General features: G+C 38.9%; 1 protein-coding gene across 1 annotated transcript in view; it reads right to left on the reverse strand.

The window, feature by feature from the left end:
* Positions 1-866: 866 nt before the first annotated feature.
* UBE3D (ubiquitin protein ligase E3D) overlaps positions 867-22644 on the reverse strand; it is a 51426-nt gene continuing 29648 nt past the window's right edge. The window contains exons 8-9 of the mRNA XM_009887521.1: positions 1505-1643; positions 867-893 (exon numbers count right to left, since the gene is read on the reverse strand). Coding sequence (XP_009885823.1) covers positions 867-893; positions 1505-1643 — 166 coding nt within the window. The remainder of the gene's footprint in view (positions 894-1504; positions 1644-22644) is intronic.

Genomic DNA, 22644 nt, shown 5'->3' on the forward strand with positions numbered 1-22644 from the left:
TTCCTGAGTTTACTGATTCGTATCTGTACCAGTTGATGGTCACTTATCACTTCCTATCTCTACCCAGATACACAGATCAAAGGAAACCCTAAGTGCACAACCTGGGACTGAGTACACACAGAAACAGAACGGGGCATACGGCCTCAGCATACAAGAAGAGACTCCTATCCAGTCTATCACAGGTAAAGCAGAGAAGACTTTACCACAAATTACCAGCAACGTAATGGACAAGGAATACATCCTCCCAGATTAGACAACCAAAATGTTCACTTCTTAATAGGAAACATGGACTATTCAACTGCATGGACAACTGGTACTGGCCAGTCCTTGAAACCTGTAATTTTTACGATCTCACTCTGACAGCATCCAGGAGATTCTTCAATTTTATGGCCTCCAAACGTACAACCCAATAACAACTCTGACCTTGGGTATTAAAATATCATGCTGAAACAATCAATGGCTGCTGAGATACCTGAGAGTTCACCGTACACAGATCCCCTGTTTCCAAGCTCACAAAAGGAGCAGACAATGCATATTTATTTCCTAACATCTAGATGTGTTTTCAGCAGTTGTACATCTGTGTAACTCTATTAAAATAAATTACTTGATTTTGGTTTATGACCATGTTCTTTCTGGCTCCAAAATTGTACAATAAGATTATTTTTCAGTAAACACAACTTAGGAACACTAATTAATGTGCCTTAACTACAAACTGGGACTATGGACAAATAGAAGCTACCGTATTTCATGCTATAAACTGTTTAGGGCACTCAGCCCCACTAAGATAATGATTCTTCTATAGCTGTCAAAACAAACACAGATTCAGGTATGCTTACTGCTCAACAGCTGCTTACTTTAGATTTGCATCAATACACAACTGATGGACTATGTAACTACAACGGAAGACAGAAGCATCATAAAAAGGTTCACTTGATATGTCGTATCATCATGAATTTAGATGTTTGTGTATTTCATTTGTAAAAATCGTACATCTTCAGACACATGATAAATACGAATCACCATTTAGCATGCCTGCAACAATGTTTTCTTAGGAAAATTTCTGTGACTGCTGAAAACCTCAGCAGCAACATACCGAAGAACACTGGACAAAACTGTAAATGCTTCACTCCTAATTTTACAAGTTTTCACCACTGGAAATCTTTATTTTTGGCTCAGGACTTTTTTTTTTGAGGCCAAGAAGATTCTATATAATGATTCTAGCTACTTCAGCCTAAGTTTGATGAAATTTCTTTAAACTTCTAATTTAATTTAAATAGTGATTCACTGTTTAAAAATCCAATGATACTTCCTGCCTTGGTCTACATTTAATACAGTTGAAAGAAACTGAGCACTACAAGAAGTTCTCCATTGCTATATTTAATATAATGGAGAGTCATGCAACTACAGAAGATAAACCTTTACTCTGAAAGGGTTTATGGGCCCCAGGGATCTCTCTTTTTCCTAGAAATAACACCTTTATACTGAAATAGCAGCTGTTCCTTACCTGAAAAGAGTTCATGCATCGAAGTGAAGGTGGCAGAGAGGTGGTACTCAAACCCAGTATCAGCAGTAGTTCCATACATGTTTCTGACGGAAATGTTAAAGGATGAACTCCAATATCATTTTCCCATGCATCAGCAAGGCTGTAAAGTTAAAAAACAAACAAACAAACAAAACTTTTTCCTTCTCTTAAAATATATCTAAGCCCCAAGTTTCAAATGAATATTAGAATCTGTCATAGTATAGTGATAAAAAATTGTCTTCACATTTTCCCTGTAAAAGTCACTGATAAGTGTGATTTGCCAGAAATACAAGGTGCATTTAGAGTACATTATCTGTGCCACCAATCTTACAAAAAGATACATAATGTGAAAGGAGCACCTAGCATACATTAGAGCAATCTGTTCATGTTTCTAATTCAAAATCTGATTATTTCTGAACCAAATTTCATCTGCCACTGGCAATTTTCCATCATATAGTGTTTTTACATATAGAGTATTCTACAAAGAACATAATGCTTCCACTTTTGATTTTGTTCCTAGAAAGAAAAATGTCCTTTCACTTCTGAAAATACAAGAGGTCAGACTGATTTTCAAAACTGATGTTCATGATACTCTCACTGGAATCTTACTAACAGTCTATACCAGACAAAAATTCCATCCCAGTTCACTTTATACAGCTTTCTGCTTTAGATGTATTATTTATTTAGATGTATTATTATTTAGATATAGGCTTACATACACAGTTTTTGTACATACGCTTCCATTATTAACTCCTCCTAGCACCTTCTTAGCTCTTCTAGTTCTACTTAGCATAATTTGCACATTTTTCTTCAAAAAGTGGGTGTATTTTCACTTTCTTACCTCCATTTGTCTGAAACTGGCCTCTTGAATTTTAACTGTTTGGTTTTTTCTTTCCTAATCTTTACATTTTTTCCTCCTTCCTCATTTATCCATGGGTCTGTAAGAATCCACTTCTGCTTCAATACACAGAAGCGAGACCCATAATGCACACAAGGTCAGAGGGGCTTCCATCTCCCTAAAAGGAGTGCTCTCACTTTTTTTTTTTTAAATCCACAATAAAAGACAAAGAAAATTATATCACTTCTAAATTACCACACGTACCACGCCTTTTCTCAACCCTCACCAGAGTGGGTCACGTTGACATAAGGAGGTCTAAACCGTACGTGGTAAGTAGAAGGAGGAAGGCAGTCCGGGCCAGGCACCCTTTGGCACTTCTAATGGTAGTGCATGACTTAAGATCTCCACATGTGGCTGAGGCCATACCAAAGAACAGAGGCCAAAACGTACACACATTAACAGCCTTTGTTATAGGTAGTATGTCATGGACACTTACACTGCACCAGACAGATCGGGAAAAGGTGTTTAAAGCTACAGCAAAAAACCTGTCTGCTTGGCCAGGAAGGTGAGCAGTTCAGATGACACCCTGGAGTATTTTCACTCCTAAAAGGTACACGACTCCAGTTAAGTCCCAAATACTCTGTCTATATTGAAAGGAAGCGGGATTCTTTTAAAAGACTATGCAAGTAGCCAAACTCAGGAGAGGCAGCCCTGACTGGTCCATAGATTCTGTAAACGCTCCAGGAGGAACATCTAGCTCTAAATGATGAGCACTGAGCAGCCAGTAACCAAGAAGTCTTGTTAATTGTAATCCAGCATTGAGTTTTATATTTCATTACCATTGCATGACTTCATTTCCACACGTAATTAGAAACTTACCTTTATATGTTCCTTACTGGTCTTTGTTTGACATTTTTTACAATGTTGTCTGGTGAAACAGGCAAATTTAGGTGAAGCTAGCAAAACTGGGGTTTTCAATTTTTCAGAAATCAGCAAGTCTAAACAAAGCACTGTGCAGGCACCTTCAAACACAGCTAGAGTCTGGCGACGGGAGGTGATATGCTAAGGTTCTGGGTCTTGGGGAGGTGTTTCCAGAGATCAACACCCTCTCTGCAAATAAATCTTTCAGAACACCAAGCAATATTCAAAACATCACAGCTTGCTGCAGTACCCTGATTCTATTCTTGTGTTTTGAGTTGAGAATTTTTTGAAACTGCCTCCTCCATTTTAAAGTCTGACTCTCACAGTCCTGGCACTGCACTGGGTTGTTGTTTTGGTTTTCGGTTGGTGGGTTTTTTTGTGGTTTTTTTTTTTTGTGGCTGTTGGTTTATTTGGGGGAAAGACTGTTTGCGTAAGGACATTTAGACTAATTATATTGCAATTCTTGTTTATTAATGGCTTGGGTTTAAGTATTTCCTGAAGCAATTCCAGTGTTTTCCCTTAGTACAAACAAACCATGTGTGTCCTAGCACTTACCGCTCCAGGAACACTCATGTTAGGAATTAGTCTTTCTGACTTGGCCTTTTGCAGCATTAACACAAGTGTGTGGGAAGTCACTGCTTTATTAGATCATGTCTCTTTGTTCTTCTTTAGCCCTATTACTCATGGGAGTATTTTTCCATAATCTTCATTGTAAAGGAAGGAGAAAAACAGCTATGCTTGAAACAAAAGCAAAACAAAACACACACACTCCAGTTTTTTTACCTTAGTTTCACAGAACCTTTCTGTATAAGGAGAGTTGCCTCACTTCCAGTACAAGAGAGGAGACTGTTTGCTTTCTGTTTACAGAAAGAGGCAGATTGGCTGATAGTGTTCCTCTGGAGAGTGAGCATCCACGGAGGACAACTCAGCCCATCAGCTCAGTGCTTCCTCCTGGACCAATCCCAAATGCCAACACTCTGAGCTGGCTTAGAGTTCCTCAGCCATGTAAACAAAACTGTGGATTCCTCTCCTGATCTTAAAAAAAAAAAAACAACACCAAAAAACACCAATTCCATTTGACATTAAGATAGGGCAAATTGTCAGAAGGAGTTTTTAGGAGCGCTGAGGAAGAAAATGAGAAAGAAATCAGCAGGACTGAGACGTGCGCACAGTAACTTTGCACGTAGATGGGACTTTGCGTGCATGTGGTCTTTTCCCCTGCTCCTTAATTCCTTTACTCAGCAATGAGTTCTTTCCCTTAGGGAAAGTGGGCCAGGCCAAGCCTGCTCCTTTTGTGAGTAAAGGCAAGAGCCAGCATTATTCCCAGAGAGCACAGCACAGTTTCCTATGCTGGCTGAAAGGAATAAGGGGGAGGTAAAACAGATTAGCTGGAGGAAGGTGAGGTTAACAAGAGAAATAATGCTATTTTACGTTCTTCCTTCTGCAAACATTCAACTTTTCTACTTTGCAAAGAAGCCTTGAGATCCTGGACTTTCCAGTCTGACAAAAAAATTATGACCCTCAGTATCAAATAAAATTCATAAATTCTACAGATTCCCTAAGTCTTCACAGGGTGCAAGACTGCATCTACTTCGGACTGACTTTATGACAGGTAAAATCTCACCACTACATATTGACCTTGACAGTGTTTGAGAGAGATGTGAGTCAGCTTTAGAAACCAGGCTTTAGAACACTAAGATATAGTAAAACATACTCAGTATAATGGTCCAAACTAGGAGCATGCTCTGAGTTAAGAAAAGGACATGTCAGAGTGAATTTTTTCACAGGACATTAAATCCACCTCTGTAAATCATCATCACCCAGTTTTGCCTGCCAGTGATCTCACCAACAGGAAAACCCAAATCATTCTAAGCATCCTGTCTGTCACTCCATTCTTCTCATTTTTTCCCTCTTTTCTTTATCGCCCCCTTCCCCAGAACTTTTAAACTTCTCAGCCTATTTCAACCAAATTTTCTTAAGAAATATCTCAAATATATTAGGTTTGGGGAAGTTCCATGTTTTTCTGAAAATCAGTGTCTGAGTAGTGAGGAGAAACCCACCATTAGTTACTCCACAGAGAAAAGTTGCTAATGGAGCTCAGCAGCATATATACCGGATAATCAAATGACGTTTACCTGGGACAATATTAGCATAAACTCAATAATATGACATTTCTATCTAGCAAAACTAACTACTAAGAGCAAAATGAGCATGCTCTTCACAGCCTACCATATTCCCTAATGATTGAGCCAAATCGAGAGACTTGGTGCTTTTACTTAAAGTACACTCAATTTTGTGGGTTCAGGACAACAGGAAAAGAAAACCTTGTAAGTTTTGGGGCAGGAAGAAGTGTTGGTGATAATGGAACTGTTCCCCAGAAAGAGCAAGAGTCAGAACTCCTCCCAGGGTTAACCAAACTTGAGATGCAGCCTCTGCAGATTAAAGTGATAGCTCAAACTCAACCCTTCTGTTCCATCTACAAGATACACACTAGTCTCATCCATGAAAACAAATAAACAGACATAAGATTAAGATATAATTAAAACCTTCATATAACTTTCATTTTGAGAAAGACAGAACTGCATATGATTAATGCTAATCAAACTGTTTAATGTATTTCTGGCATACATTTCAGAATTGAACCAAAGTAGTGCAGAAAGCAAACAAAGTAAAATTCTACTCAAGGGGGAAGATACTCAGCTGCTGTGCTAGATGCCGAAACGAAATAACTATGTGCTAAACTGTCAGAATGCAGCATTCAAAACAAGTAAGAAATAAAGATGAACGGCTGAGACTATCTTCCCTCCTTCTCCTTTTCAATGCTTTCTCTAAGGAACAGGTTGTTCAAAGAAGAAATTTAGAGCATGATACGATTGTCACGTTCCCATAACTAGTCAAAGGAATACAGCTAGGAAAGTAAAATTCCTACAGTAATATGTGATTTTTTTAAAAAATGAAATGCTATTTTCAAAGCTGTTTAGCTGATAATAATGAGAAATCCAGGGAAATTTGGATTTCTTTAAAAAAAAAAAACAAAATCCACAAATGTTATCTGACATTTAACCAATTAATTCTGAAAGCAGAGATGAGCAAAACACGAAAACAACTACTCAGATAAGACTAAAGATAAGACAATTATTTCTCCAGCAGAAGTAATTGATCACAATGTTTTCAGATAAGCACATTTGATTCACTGTGCATTAGAGAATGGTATTTCTCCACTGCTCATTAAGGAATTGATCCCAATGAATTGCTAAAATGCCTACATAAGTCAGAGTAACATTTGAAAACTGTGTCCTTAAAAGCAAGGTTTAAGACATCAAAATAATGAAATATATTTATTTTATAATTCCTTGATATATGTACTAGCAAACAAACATAGTCATTCATCAGGTCATGGAACCTATTCATAAGGTCCTAAGCCTTCACAAAAAACACAATATTCACAGCATGTCAGTTGAAGCAAGAGAAATCTTTGTATTTCAAACCCAGGAAAAAATGATAAGGACTCTCATAAGATTTTGAAAAACTGGCCAGACTTCTCACTAGATTGAATTTCTTTCAAAAGAAGCCTCTTCTATCAGTGCCAAGGCCATTTATCAATAGTAACTACTCTCCATCATGCATGAGATTCACTTCAAGATCATAGAATCATAGAATGGTCCATAGAAGGGACCTTAAAGATCATCTAGTTCCACCCCCCCTGCCATGAGCAGGGACACGTCCAACTGGACCAGGTTGCTCAAAGCCCCATCCAGCCTGGCCTTGAACACTTCCAGGGATGGAGCATCCACAGCTTCTCTGGGCAACCTGGGCCAGGGTCTCACCACCCCATTAGAATTTCTTCCTAATATCTAATCTACATCATCCCTCTTCCAGTATAAACCGTTACCCCTTGTCCTATCACTACACTCCCTGATAAAGAGTCCCTCCCCAGCTCTCCTGTAGGCCCCCTTTAGGTACTGGAAGGCCGCTATAAGGTCTCCCCAGAGCCTTCTCTTCTCCAGGCTGAACCACTCCAACTCTCTCAGCCTGTCCTCACAGGAGAGGTGCTCCAGCCCTCTGATCATCTTCATGGCCCTCCTCTGGACTTACTCCAACAGGTCCAGCAACGACTCCAGGAAATGCAACTGTCTCAGCAACAGACAAAGTAAGTCTGCTTTTGAAGAGGAACAGGTAAGCCCTTTTTGCCTTTCCAGAGCATCCCCATCACCACCTCTGACTTACGAGGCTACTTCTATAAATACACAGCAGTGCACAGAGATCAAAACTGGAAAATGAAAAAGCTCTTACTCAGAGCACTCCTCAGTGTTGCTATCAAGGCACTGGATTAACTTGAGTAGTTACAATCTAGGTAAATGTGCTCCGCATTTAGGGCTCCAAATACTGGGAAACCCTTGAAGGAGATTACTATGTTAGCTGTGTCTTCAGCATTTTGCTGAATCAAGGCTGTACTGAAGAATCGAATATAAAAGCTGACAGAAGCTCAACCCTGACTCTCAGAGTTCACTGAATGTTGTTAAAGCTGCCCTTTCCACGAGCTACAGCTCTAATATAAATGACAGATGACTTTACTGAACCAAAGGACAAACCTGCTAAATTAAATAACTATTTGTAAAAATGATTTAATCTAAAAACAATTCTAAATTATGGTTGATGATGTGTCTATATACTTAATATACCGGGAGGCTAAGTTATTTATACTTTTAATTATCCTTGCAGTGATCTAAAAATGACATAAAAATCAATGCATGCTCATTAACTACTAAACTCTTGCCAAAATTTAAATAATATGGAACACTAAGAAGTACAGTGCTTCCACAGCCCACAGCAAATTCCTTTGGAAAAAAAAACCCAAACTTTCTTTACAGAATCACTCTTAAAACAAACAACTGCAGTCTTGTTCTAATGCCATTCATTATTCATCCTTAGTAGCTGGGAGTGCCAAGTGTAGGTTTTGAGCAAATCTTCCCTACTAGTCGCATAGTACCCCAAACTCAAATCTCTCAACTACATTCATTTTATTTATGTATTTTAAATTATTTTACTATCTTGACATGCTTTGGAAGTCAGAGAGAGAAGTAAAAGCTGCCTATCTCAACCTGTAAAGTACAAGCCAAATTATCTTTCTTTTGTTTCATGCCAGTCAACATTTTTATTAGACTCAACTGCCCTATATTAACTTAAAAGTAACTACATTGGTTTGGTACAGTTATTCAAAACTGCTATTAGTGCAAATAAAGCCTGTGTATAGCCCACAGAATTAAATTGTTTTTCTCTCAAAGTGGTAAAGGGCAGAACCAGAAAACCAAACAACTGTGTTAGTATACTGTGTCCAGACAGACAAGGTTGTTTACAAGTAGGTTATTCCTCTGAAGAACAGAATGCTATCCTGACATAATGCAACTTTTTGCATGGAAATAAATCCTGAGGTTTTAATCCTGTCCAGGAGTAACTTTGCCTTGGAGCATGTAATTTCAAAGTAATGCTCAACATGCTTCTCCAGACTAAAGATTTTTGGGTGTTCACCAACTGCTTTTCTACATTGCCTTCCCTCCTCCAGCTGGCTGCTATGCAACTTCAAAAGCATTAATTTTAAGTTGCAAAACCTATCACCCATAAAATATTTTCATTCCACTGCACAACAGCACCAACTGTACAGTCTCTGTGGAAGACAAAACAGAATTTCAGCAGCAAGAATCACTGAAATAAAGCTTAAACATCACAGGGAAGGATTAGCAGGTGTTCGTCTATTCTGCAACCTTTAAGTTGAAGATTCATAATATCTAAAATGAATTTATGAAAGGCTAAATCAAGCGACAATGTCTAAAGCAGACCTATGTTCAATGGGACACCTAGATGAGTGGGACCACAAACACTTGCAAATGCACTAAACATTCATGACAGTACTCAAACCATGCACAGATGGTCAATGAGTATAACTAAGATATTACCATCTTTATTTAGTTTCAGCACCAGGTAAGCAAAAATAGGCTGATCATAGAATGATGAGAAAAAGGAATTTTAATTTTGCGGGAACTGACCTTGGATATAAAATCCTAAGCCTGCCAGGTACTTCCCAGGATATGCCCTACCAGCAAAACCACAGTGCGTAAAGGTACAGCCGCCACAGCTATGACCACAAAGCCAACTCATAATAGTAACGGTCTATGGGGAGAAATTCTTTCTTCATTTATCTGCAAGATCAAGAGTATGTGGCAGAAGCTAAAGCTGTAAAAGCAGAAAACTGCAGCAAATTTTTATCAGTTACAATGAAGTTCCGCTTTAGAGCATCTGACTGAGGAATACAAGCTCCTGCTGGGCTTGTGATGCTCAAACATAGATAGAGATAATAGGAAGAAAACATGGCAGACAGAATTCAACAAATTCACAATGTACTTCCTTGAAACTACTTTTTAAAATTCCCTACGTCATTTTTGCCTAGCAGGGAGCCAGAGCAGAACTCACACATTAATTTAGAACTTCTCCTACAAAACCAAGAAAAGTACAGGAGCTTAGCTCTTGCTGGGCATTGCCTAAAGTCTGCTGCTGCAACTCCTCTTGAACATCCATGCTATGTAGAATTGCTGGCACAGCTCCAAAGTACAATGTAATTGCAGGCATCTCAGCAGCAAAGCGACGTGGTTCCACTAAAAGGAGAAGCAAATTACTCTCGTAAAAACTGCCTGGCCAATGCTTTAAAATGTGCTTCTTCACTTTAACAGTTGTTTTTAGGCTTTAAGCTGCAGTTTTTGAATGCCTTACTGCATCTCAGGTGGAAAGAATTCAAATAATTTTTCTGAAAATAATAAAGATCAGATTGCTGTAGTGGATCACTCCTGATAATTCACCATAGTGGAGGATGGCACTGCTAAACGGTCATCACCATCTAGACTAGTAACAATTCTATCCTGACTCTAGACTGCAGTTTTCTTGAATATGCCTACAGCTCAGAATGAAGGGAGAGCTTTGCCTGCTCCTTAAATACTTTTCTTCACCTTCAGCACCTCTTGATTCCTTCCTGGATACATCTTACTCTAAATTAGAACAGATGGCTCGTAATTTCCCTAATGTATGGCATTACTGTTAGACTACTGTGCTTGGGATAGATGCAGAGGACACAGAGCAGTGTGCTACTGACCTATTGCTAAAAGCCTGACTGGTGCCATCTTACTTACAGGGAATATCAAATGTGAGTAGCAGCACCACTGACCTAAAAAGTCTCCCTTCCCAGCATGTATCAACCAAGCACTCAAATTCTAAGGTTAGAATTTTTTTTTTTTCTTTTTTTAACCTTTCAACACTTCAGGTATGTAGAAAAATAAGGGCCACTGCCCTGGCAAATGGGAGTAAGCCTCCTCTAATAACTCTCATTTCCTGAAGGGCAGAAGCACGCAGTCGGGCTGTAAAAAAACAAAGTACTATGTAAAAGCTCCTTCATGGCAACTGCTGACATCAATATGGTTAACCTACAGTAAATGCCAAGTACTTTCAGACAGCTCACCCTTGAAAGATTCATGTAATTTTAAGGAAGTATTTCTACCTGCTTATGGGACTAGTGATGTCTGGTGGACTGGCTGCCTTCCTCAGCAAACTCTTGTTGTAACTGTTGTTTTCAACCTATAGTTTTTTTCTCACCAGGGGCATGAACAAGGATGCTGTCCTCGATATAGCCACCTGTTTTACAGAAATTGTGGGAGAAGTATCATTCAGATTGTTTATGTCCAAAATCGTCCGATGTGCTTAAAAGTTATGGGCAGCCGAACGAGGATGGGGTAACTAGCAAGGCAGACAGAAAGTACTGTCACATACACTTCACTTCCCCAGAGAAATAAGACCTATTTGCTTCAGTGTATTTTTTCCATAAACCAACACCAGGAACTTACAGAATCTTAACAAAGGACAAGTCTGCTGGTTGCCTCTATCTACCCTCTCCTCTATGCAGCCTGCCTTCCCACCCAGAGGCCGAGACAAAAGCCTCTGTCTCTCAGCCCTGCCAGGCACCATGACACTAGGCAGAAGTCCCACCAAAAATCCACAAAATGTCTCTGCTGTCTCCTGGGTTACACCTCCACCAAACTCTTGGACAGGAATGATTTTACAGACTTTTTCCTCCCTCCTTTCCCTCCCACAGGTTGGAAACTGCAATCAAAATGTAGTAGGAAGACTCAGGAGAAAGACATATTTATAAATATTGGCACGTCTTGAGTTTTGAACGCTGAGATGCTATCAATAGCGCTACTTTCCTGAGATGCCTTTACAACTCTTCATGAAACTATAACCTTAATTTAAAAAGCATCAAAATGAGATGTTATATTGCAGAACATAAAACACATGGTGTCACAAATACAAGCGCCCTTTACCTCAACAGAAAGTTTCCCTATGAACAAGTGCTATGTTCAGTATCTGAGAATTATTTCGCACCATATAAAATGTGAAAGGTTGATAAACAAGCAATCAAAACCCCCAAATCCATCATTCAAAACAGTGGCAAGGCAGATCAAATACAAAAGTTAAATTTTTGAACTAGTTCACTACAAAAGGTTCCAAAAACCTCACAAGCAGTCTGCCCAGACTCGTTGAGGGTCAGATGCTTAAGAAAGAGAAGGCTCATCTCATTTGAAATGGCATTTAATTCACTTAGGTTCACCCAATCAATTCTCAGATGAGCAAATGCATAAGAAAAAGTATTAAAGCTGGAAACAGTAAACATAACAGCTTTCAAAGAGGAGTAGAATTTCTCATAATGAAAACAGGGGCAGTGAACCAAGCTGCACCACCTTAGCAAGGAATTTTATATCAGTTTCAAAAGAAACTAATATACAATCTCCAAGATTTAAAGACAACAACTATAGTTACCATTCTTGACCTCTTATAATAATTCTAATCATCACAAACACAAGACTTGCTTTCCAGTTTCATCTGTTCAAGGTCCTCCTTTGCTCACCAAGACATTACTGAAGTCAGTCCAAAACCACCTGGTTCACTTGCCCAAAACAGCTACCAGATGTTTCCAAATTGGTAAATCTGATTAAAATATTTAGAGGAGCAGCAGCTGTCACGTGTGCCCAGTTTCAATACCCATTATTGACGAAATCTCACAGATGTTGCAGGAAAAAAAAAACAACCACAAAACAATTCAAGAGATGAAAGGTAATTGTTTGGGGCTTCATCAGATTTAAAGATTATTTTACCAATTCTGTGTCCAAAAAAGCAGAACTTTTTATCCAGATTAAATCATTCTATCTTAACCAAGGTGAACACAATGACATCCCAAGACAATGTTCCCATTACTTATTGAAGCAAAACCTAATTATTATCTGGGGCATCTACACAGGGTAAAAATACATGCACATGCTGCTTAAAGGTCAGCACCTGTTGCCTAATCAATAATCTAGAACATCTATGCCTCTGCATGCTTTCATACAATATTCAGTGTCACTGCTTGTAAAAATGGTAATACCAGCCCCACCTACATTCAGGTTTGCATTTTTTCTTCAATGTTTTTTTAGGATTGTGCAGCCCACTTACCTGCAGACTGCCCTGTATGGACTGCCAGTGAATGTAAATTCTCTCAGAGAAACCTCACTGAACAGCTTTTCAAGAGCTAGTTATCAGAAAGCCTTGATGAACGGGGACCTTTGCAAAGAACAGGAAGTATATTTTCCCAGTCACAGTTCCAAATAAGGCTTCTGACACTGACGACATAAAATTCACTTTTATTAGAATAACTTCTACCCTTTAATGCATTGCAGCAAATATGCAGTGTTACGGATTTTTCTTGTGGTGTGTCTGAGGACAGAATACCCTGTACAACAGGATCTGGACATGCCTGCAGAAGCAGTAAACTCAGTTTCGTGAAACTGCAACATCGTTGTGTCTGACGCTTCAGTTGTGCCTCTGAATGATCTACTGAATGGAAATCACATATTAACTCTGAAATGCTGGCAGAGGAGCACTCTTACAGATTTGGTAAAAGGAAGTCAGAAGCAAAGCTTAATTACAAACAGCAAACACTGGAAATGAAAATGGCAGAAATTTACCCAAAGGAAGACTGAATGAAACAGCGTAGGTATTTATCACTGTATAACTCTCACAAAAGGAGGAATGGCTAATTTCTTGAGAGAGACAAAGAATGCATTTCAGTTTCTGGACACATGGATCGCTCAGATTTACAAAACGAGTGAAACTTAAAACTTTCTACCAGCCACACTAGGGGCTCTTGTAAAATACTTTTCCTAAAAATATTAGGTTCAGTTTATATAATTTAATTAAATTACTTCAGATTTTTAATTTCCAAGTTCTTAGAAACACTTTCATTTCCTAATTACTGAAAGAAAACAAGAGGGAGTTGAACATAAAGTATCTCATGAAATACATTCCATTTAATTCTCCTTCTAGAGCTTCCTAGAAGGGAGTAGGGAGGTGCTAAACTCAAGTCCCAACAGAGGTGTACACGAGTAAAAATTACCTGACAGAGAAAGAATAGAGATTTGGGTGCTGCAGAATGAGGTTAAGAAATCAGATTAATTGTACAGGAGAATCAATCCTCCTGCTAGGGGATGAGGCAGATCTTTTTAATCTGCTGGTTTTTTCTTCAGTGTCACAAGTAGTTTCCTTCTAACAATGATAAAAGTTTTCCACTGCTGTTTCCTAGTATCGTGAAATGGCCTTAAAATTCAAGAGGTACTCCCACTCCACTTTTCCCTTTATATTAGTGGTTAATAGTAACTTTGGCTTTAGGGTAAATTGATACAGAGGAAAGATCCTTCATACTTCTCTCCATTATTTCAGTTCTACGTTTATCAAATTCTCTTCATTTTTAAAGTGCACTGGACTGTCTGAAGAGCAGCTTTGCTCTGCATGGCTAAACATAGAAAAGTTCTTGTCTTCAATAAGGGCTTATATAAATAATCCCAAATCCCAGTGGGCCTTGTTAAAGCAACATCATAAAATTTTTTTACACTTCCTTATGAGTTTGGGAAAAAAAAAATTGCCTACGTATCAGTCTGAGCTCATGCTGACTAATGTGGCCTTAGGGAGGGGACTGTTGAGATGTATGCATTCAGCTGTTAGAAATAGATTTATAGATGCAATTATGATAAATCAGCACAGGTTTATTAAGTAATCATTATTTTTTTAAAAAAATTAGAAGTTACAGCTGAAAATAGAAGACATGCAGAACCAATGCTTAAATGCTGTAAAGCTGGTGTGACCTCTTGGTTCTGTGCACTGTGAGCACACTAGGAAATATTCGCATCACTCAGTTTTAGGTACTCAGTGATCTGATTGATGACCAGGGATGAGATAGCTGATGAAGATACCGGTCCCAGCTGTTGACCCTGCCTGGACATCTGAACTGCTCATCACTCATTTCCTAAACTGTCAGAGTTCACAGTGCAGTGCCTTTAAGCAATACAAAACTGGCAACAATTTACCTTCAACCATATGCTCTAAACTGCAGCAGTTAAGGACCTGACTGTCAAGTGGCTCAGATGTCTGTGCTACAAAAGCAGGGCAAACAGTTGGTACAGTAACCTCAGCTAAGACCATGACTGAAAAGAAAACTTGGCTTAAGTGAGACAATCTAAGTTCCTCATCTAGGCAGTGCAGGGAGAGCAGCAGAGAGGTGGTATGCCCCATGGGCAATCAGCAAACCCAATAAGTAATGTGGCATTCCCTTGCCTTGTTACTAGTGGTCACACCACAGTCCCCAGCTCTAACCACAAACCAAGGGAGCACGGTATTAGGGACTACATAGAAAATATGGACCACAACCACAGAGCTCATGGCTGATGTATCACTTATTAGGACAGAGCTGTTTGTTAAAACTTCTAGGCAAATGATGTGAACTGTACTCACATAAGATGCCCGTATCTTTCCACCAGGTCTCTCCGACTGCCTGTGTCCCACTGCTTATCACCACCACTGTCAGATCAACCAGCAGCCTCAACACTGGGACCCAATACCAGAGGGATAGTGTCACAGAATCACAGCATGGTCAGGGTTGGAAGGGACCTCTGGAGATCATCTAGTCCAACCCCCCTGCCAGAGCAGGGTCACCTACAGCAGGTTGCACAGGACGGCGTCCAGGAGGGTTTTGAATGTCTCCAGAGTGGGAGACTCCACAACCTCTCTGGGCAGCCTGTTCCAGTGCTCTGCCACCCTCAAAGTAAAGAAGCCCCTCCTCATGTTAAGATGGAACTTCCTATATTCAAGTTTGTGCCTGTTACCTCTTGTCCTATCACTAGGCATCACTGAAAAAAGACTGTTCCCATACCCCTTGGCACCCTCCCTTTAAGTATTTATAAGCATTAATAAGACCCCCCCTCAGTCTTCTTTTCTCTAGACTAAAAAGACCCAAGTCCCTCAGCCTTTCCTCATATGAGAGATGTTCCAATCCCCTAATCATCTTTGTAGCCCTTTGCTGGACCCTCTCCAGCAGTTCCCTGTCCTTCTTGAACCGTGTCTTTGATACTCTGTCCTAACAGTATTGAAATAGGTGCACAATCAAGGCCCTAGACTAGCAACAAATAGTAACACTTTTTTCCTCATCATAATCAACCAGGCAAGTGGTGAAGAGAAGTTATTTAAAAAAAAAAAATCAAATTAGATTGAAGTTGAACAAATCAATAGTGTGTATGATCAGTGATGGCATAGCACACTGCTCTTACCCTATACCTAAAAGCCCTGTGTTCCCTGGCCACAGCATAAAGCACTTCCGTGGATGCAGGTTATTCCTACCAGCTGTGCCACATGAAGATTTGCATATGCTCCATAAACCTTAATTTCCTTTTTAAGACCTATTATACCAAGCAGGAGGCCATTTCTGAAGTTGAAATGGATTTTCAGAACAATATAAAGATGAAAATGTTTTCTGGCCTCTGATTTTTAAACCTTTGGGTAAAACTAAATCACTTCCACAGTGCTGTTGATATTCTATATAGAAGTATTCACAAATACCAGGCACTCTGGAACATTATGCCTGAATCCAAAGGGAAAAGTTATCCTGCTGCACAAATAAAAGCTGTAATCACTGTTCACAAAAAACTCTCAGCTTGCTGCTTTAAAGTTATTTTTTTTTCTGATGTACTGACTTCAGAATAGAAGTAAATTCAGTATTTCAAGCTGTAATTACATGAACCTGCAGCAAAGTAAGGAATACCACAAATCACAGAAATGGTTGATCCTGAGAATTCACTGACAGCAAAATTTATTATTGACAGTCATTCAATCCAAACCATTTCCAAACAACAGCCTAATTACTAAAATTAGAACTTCACATACGCCATATATTCCCTTTCCCACTGAAACCATAATTTTCCTGGAATAGTTTATTTTTCCCATCATTTTCCCTCTTCACCAATACGATCGTGGCAAAATTTGTACGGATGCTCACTCTATACAGATATGACACAACACTGACATTAAAAAATCAGGTGTGGCTACAAGCCAAATTTAACAAGCAGTTAAATCCTAAATAAATAAATAAACCCAGCAGTCAAGAACACAGCTTCCTTTCCTAAAAATAACCTTAAGGTTAATGAAAAAACATAAACTGGCAAAGCAACATTTTTGACATAGGTCACAAATGCCCCCCCAAAAAAGTGTAAAAAATAATTAGAAATGTTTCAGCAGTGTTCTCTGTAGGCCATACAATTGTTTCCATCACAAGATATCAACAAGAGACACAGGAGAGTTGGGAAGCCAGCCACTAAGGAAAAAGAAGTACATACAAAAGTGCAACTACCTCAACAACATTTCCATACTAAAATAATACAGTTTTGGAGGGTTCAGAAAAATTGTCTACAGGGGAAAGAAAAAATGTGCTTAGTTTAAAAGCCAACTTCTAACCAGTTCTGCTACTGATACTATGCAGCTGCCCGTCAGTACCAGCTGAAAAGCCTCAGCTGCAGATTGGAGACATGGACATCCAGTTGACACACATGCCTGCAGTCACTTCCCTGAAGAACCATCTTCAACAAGACATTGTACAATTTTGCTTTCTCCATGAAAGCCAGCAAAATCAGGGCCCACGGGAGCACTCAAGTGATTTCTGTATTCCTGTCCCTGGTACTACGGAGAACTCCATAGAATCCAGTCAGTGTTGCTGTGAAGTTAGGAAAAATTTGAAGGCTTAACCGGTATTATGGTAATGCGTACACTCTGGGAAGAATATAAGCCAAATTTAACACTCTTTTAACCATACACAGAAGGAAAATGGGCATGGTCAATCCAACGGTTCACTTCTGAGTAGATCTAATAGTCCTGCCTTCGGCAATTATTTGACTGAAATTCGGCAATATATTTGACTGAAATTCTAAAATTCTGCAGCAATTTTATTCCCTGGAACAACACCTTCCACCTTTCCAGTCAGACCTCCTCCTCTTCTGCCTCAAACGTTCATATCCACATAGGCATCACTTATTATGCCTGTTAGTTATACAGATTATTTCACATAGCTTAAGGCCAGTATTCAGAGGAGCCAGCATGAGCATTGCTTGTTCTGTTTATCCTTGATGCCACTGCATTCAAAATAAGCAACCAAGAGCAATATCCTATTGTTGCCACACACAAATGGAAATATCCCGAACAACTTCACAAATTAGCCTTCCTTGGTTTCAAGTCATACGCTCCCAATTTGCTTTAGCCTTACTGACTTAAAAAAAGTATTGCAAGTAAAATTAGCAGCCTAAATCATTTTGTTAATCGAAGTATTGTTAGTTTACGCAGCCTGTCATGGAGAAATACAATAGAAACAACAAATGGTAATTAATTTAAAACAGCCCAAGATCCTAGAATTCAGTAAATCAAGTTTTGAGGTTTAAGCAGTTCTTGTAGGCAATCTGTCCAACAGGCTTTTATAAGTTTTGTTTTTTCACTCTTGGCTCATTATAGGATTCCTGCCTGCTCAAATGGATCCTGTCATTTAAAAGGCACTATAGGAGTTGAGTACTTACAATTCCCAAGTGAACTCAGCAGTCTTTATAAGTCTATGAGAAACAAACTGTAAGCCTCTAAATGGAAAGCTGCTATAGTGTGATTTACGATTATAAAATTATCCTCATAGGATCGTCACTATCGCATTTAGGCTATCTCGCTTTCAAAAAAGCAGTGTTACAAGAAAAACAAAATTAACACACTAGAGATATATACATGTCAAGCAAGACTTGAATAGATGCGACACTGCTGTCCCTCCAGCAAACTAGCCAGTAAATCTAACTCCTAAATGTAATCAGCAAGAACACCACATGCTGTAATCCCAGTGTAAAGTTTAGGATCCCCATGTCCGTTTTGCCAGTATGAATGCAGAATTGTTGTGCGCTAAATCCTTGAATCCTAGATCTAGAGGCAACTCACTGAAACTAGAAGGAGATCAGCTTAGAAGAGGTTAGAAGAGTACTACACAGCAGTAGTGAACTTCTGGACCTTGGTGTTACAAGACACTGTGGAGACAGACAGCACCAGTAAGGTCAAAAAGCGCATATTCAAATACATGGTCAAAAGATGCACAAAGAGATAGTAAAGGAAACAGGCAGGGCTGTACCCTCTACCATCCTCAATACAGCAACTACAGAGCTGAACAGTACAAGTGCTGAGGCTCACATGCTACTCTAAAGAACACCTCTGGATGTCAGAGGGAGGATACTGGGCTAGCTGGTACACCACTCTGGCCCAGCATGGCATTTCTTACATTCTTATCATCGTATAAAAGTGGAATTAACTACCCAGCAACGCAGTTGTGTCAGCCTATACATTTTAAATTAGTTTCAGATAGTCTTGCTGCTTTTAATTCACGTTTTTTTCCCCATTCAATTTGACATTTCTCTCACTGCCAATCCTGAGATTCCTGAAAGAGCTGAGCTACAGCAACCAGAACCAGAGAACCAGAAAGAAGCAAAGAAAAAGGAGAACTACCAAAATTGTGCTGACCTTAATTACAGTTTCACAAATAAATATGAAGACTAATAAGCAAAAAAAATACAAGCCTAAATTATATTTTTTGTTCTACCATATTACAGAATCCCAAATCCTGGTTCAAAAGCATATTAAATGTGATAGATCTTAATAGCAAATTTATCTATTTTTTCTAAAAAATTAGAACACAAGAAGTATCTAGGTAATAGCACATACAGTCAATTTCTTATTTTTACATTTCCAATTACTATGTATATAGTATGTAACACTTCTAATGCAGAGTACAACAGCAGTACCCTGCGAGGTGAGTAGTGACACATCAGCAAATTTCATGCTACACAAGAAGAAAGACAGGCTATTGATCAGATTATTAACAAATGGCTAAGTGATTTGGGATTCCAAATCCACCTTGAAAAAAAAAAACAGTCAGACCCCTACATCTTCTGACTTCAATGCTAAATTTCAAAAGATGAGCAAAAAAGGCAATCTAAGCAACAAGCTCAGCTGGAATGATAAAATGAGCAAAATTTTTGAGCAAAATACAAGAGACCTTATTTGGTAGACAAAGGGTTTATTCCAACATTTTTCTCTACTTCAGTTAGTATTTCTAAGTCTTTTTAAAAGCGGAAAGGTTAGATACCAAAAATATGACGGCTCCAAAGAGCTGGAAAGACATATCACACCTGTGTTTAGGGATAAGAATGAAGTTCTTAAGTAACTACCAGAAAAGGATGCTGCACATGGCAGGTCTAGTTTCAATAAACAAGAAAGCCAGGATACTTCCTGAAAGTTATACTTAAAAGTTGCAAACCACTTTTCCTAGGGGTGGGAAAGGATGTTACCAGTACTGAAGAACAGTTCTTTCTTCTGGAGAACAATCTCTAGCTAAAAATAATAGTTCTCAGATGCAGCTTTCATCTCTTCCTCCAAGCTTCAGCCCAAGCATTCAAAGTTCAGGAGGCCTCTAGCTTCCACACATCTATCAAACTGAAAAGTACTTTTTTTCTCCCTCCTGTCCCAAAACCCTGACTGGCATCACACTGCATCTTTCAAAAAGCTTTGTCTGACTGTTCAGTCAGTTCTTTTAACGAAACCCACCCCACCTGTGGTGTCAGTTCTCTTAACTTGATACCATGAAAGAATTCGAGAACAGGAAAAAAAAATCTGAAACAAAACAGATCCTTCACACTCCATTTACAATCACACACACTCATTTAATCCATCCAGATATAGCACAAAAAAATTATTATACTACAGAAATCACCTTAAAGAGAGCACAGAACAGTGAAACATTGGTCAGTCCTCAGTCAGTCAACTCTTGGTCTGTGTGGTCCCATGTGTTTTCTACAGGCAAGAGTTACTGAAACTCTAGGAAAAGGCATTCTATTTCAGACATACAAAAATCAGTGAAATAGGACACAGCTTGTTTCTTTTATGAGAGGTGAATTACTCTAGAGTCATATACAGAATGAAAGCGATTCTCGGGACAAATAAACAACATTCTGGAATACATCAGTAACAGGTTCATAAACAGCTCACTATACATGGAGTGTAATAAAAGCATTGAGACTCAAAACCTCCAGGTTTTCAGCCACAAACTCAATTTTCTAGCTTATTCTGTCCCTCTAAAGCTAATAAAACGAACAATTTCTGGAAGTCATTTTTCAGCTCTCAAATGATAAGCAGCAATTCTTACATAGGAGAAGGCTACTGCAAAAGATGTAAACCATTCAGAGAGGCTCTAGATGCACGTGAGAAATAAAAAGCTATCATGACTTTTTTACAAAGCTTTGCCTAGCACACTACTAGAAAGGGAAAAGTGCAATTTTCCTCTAACTGTACTTTCACATATATTTTCTGAGATCAAGTTATGGTCAAATTGCCATGTAACTGTATTTTCAATTCTCTTCATACATTTTTACAACACACACTTCAGCAGTATTTACCATTATCACTCCCAGCAGTCAAAGCTGTTTGCATAAGGTGTTATTTGCCAAGAACCTGATACTTGAAAGGAAGACCTCTTCTGTCTGCACAGCAGATTTGTAGGTGGAGAAAAGAAGCCTTGCTGAGAGAAAAGTGGAGGGATAATCACATACACGTCATCAAAAAATATCTAAGTAAGAACAGAGCAGAAAATGCGTGAGGCATCCTTCTCTAATGGGACTCAACTGCACTCATAACATACTTTTTTCATAGGTGACAAGAAGAAATGACAGTATATAATTTCAACTAATTTGTTATAGAAGGATTACTTACAAAGCTCCTGCAAGGGCTGGAAGCCTAACTGTAGCCAGACCTACCCAGAACTCGTGCTATCACACATGAGACACACCTAAGAGTTTCCAGCCCTTGTTAACAGCTGAAGGACTAACATACAAATCAATACAATGCTTCAAGGCTGCTCTCAGGAAGATCAGAGGAATAGGGCTCTGCAAGGAGAAATGCCAAGAGCTACGCTTTAAACAGCATGTCTGGATATACCTAACCATGTCTTAACTTCACAATGCCTTAAAAGCTACTGAACGTTCTTAAGCAATGCAGTCTAACATACAGAGAATACCCAGAGCACGACCATTAATAATTCATTGCCAAAACAAAGGTACGTGGAGAGAGGCTTCACATGTCATGTTCTTAGTTTGGTCCTATTCTGTATCTCAGTCATCCTCCCGGAGACTGGAACAAGAGAGATGCTTCTTTCATTCACAGATGACACGAAGCTGGGAAGGACCATCAGTATGCCACATGTTGGAAATCAAAATGGCCAAGGCCAAGAAGGGAAAAAGGTTCTGAACAAAATTAGGATGTAATTAAACAAAGGACAACTGCACAAAAACAGAAAGGAAGGCTGCCTATTAGACTGCAATTTACTGGAAAGGATCAGATGGTCAAAACAGATCAACAAATTGAACATGAATCAGCATCTTGTTGATAAAAAGGTGGACACCACAAAAGGAGTAACCTTCTCGGCAACATTCAGCCTAACTCAGAACACAGTACTGTCACAGTGGGCTTCAGGATCAGCTACCCCCAAACAGCTATTGCTCCAAATTTGTTAATTATCATTGTGGCTAGTATCACTCAGCAGCCAGTAATGAATGACTAAAACTTATCCTACTTAAATGTTTGTTTCCTTTGCTTTGTTAACATTTAGAGTAATATTTAATGTAAGGTACAGCAACAGATATGCCAGTGATTTACTGGAGGAAAGAGAGAGAGTTCTGTTGCTCACTGAAGCATGGTGTTGGTCACAGGACTTAATTCCTAGTTTAAGGGGAAAAAACACTTCAGTATCTGAGGAAGAAAAATAAGCATTATGTTAATTACGAAGAATTGCAAAACTGTGCTCTGAATAAAGAAGGAATAAAATGAGCTTTGGACTGAGCCTGTAAATTTCTGCCAACATCCCAGAAGTCTGAAAAGAAAGATCATGTATAAAAGCTAC

Source organism: Charadrius vociferus, unplaced genomic scaffold (genome assembly GCF_000708025.1).
Source record: "Charadrius vociferus isolate BGI_N301 unplaced genomic scaffold, ASM70802v2 scaffold185, whole genome shotgun sequence".
Lineage (NCBI taxonomy): Eukaryota > Metazoa > Chordata > Aves > Charadriiformes > Charadriidae > Charadrius > Charadrius vociferus.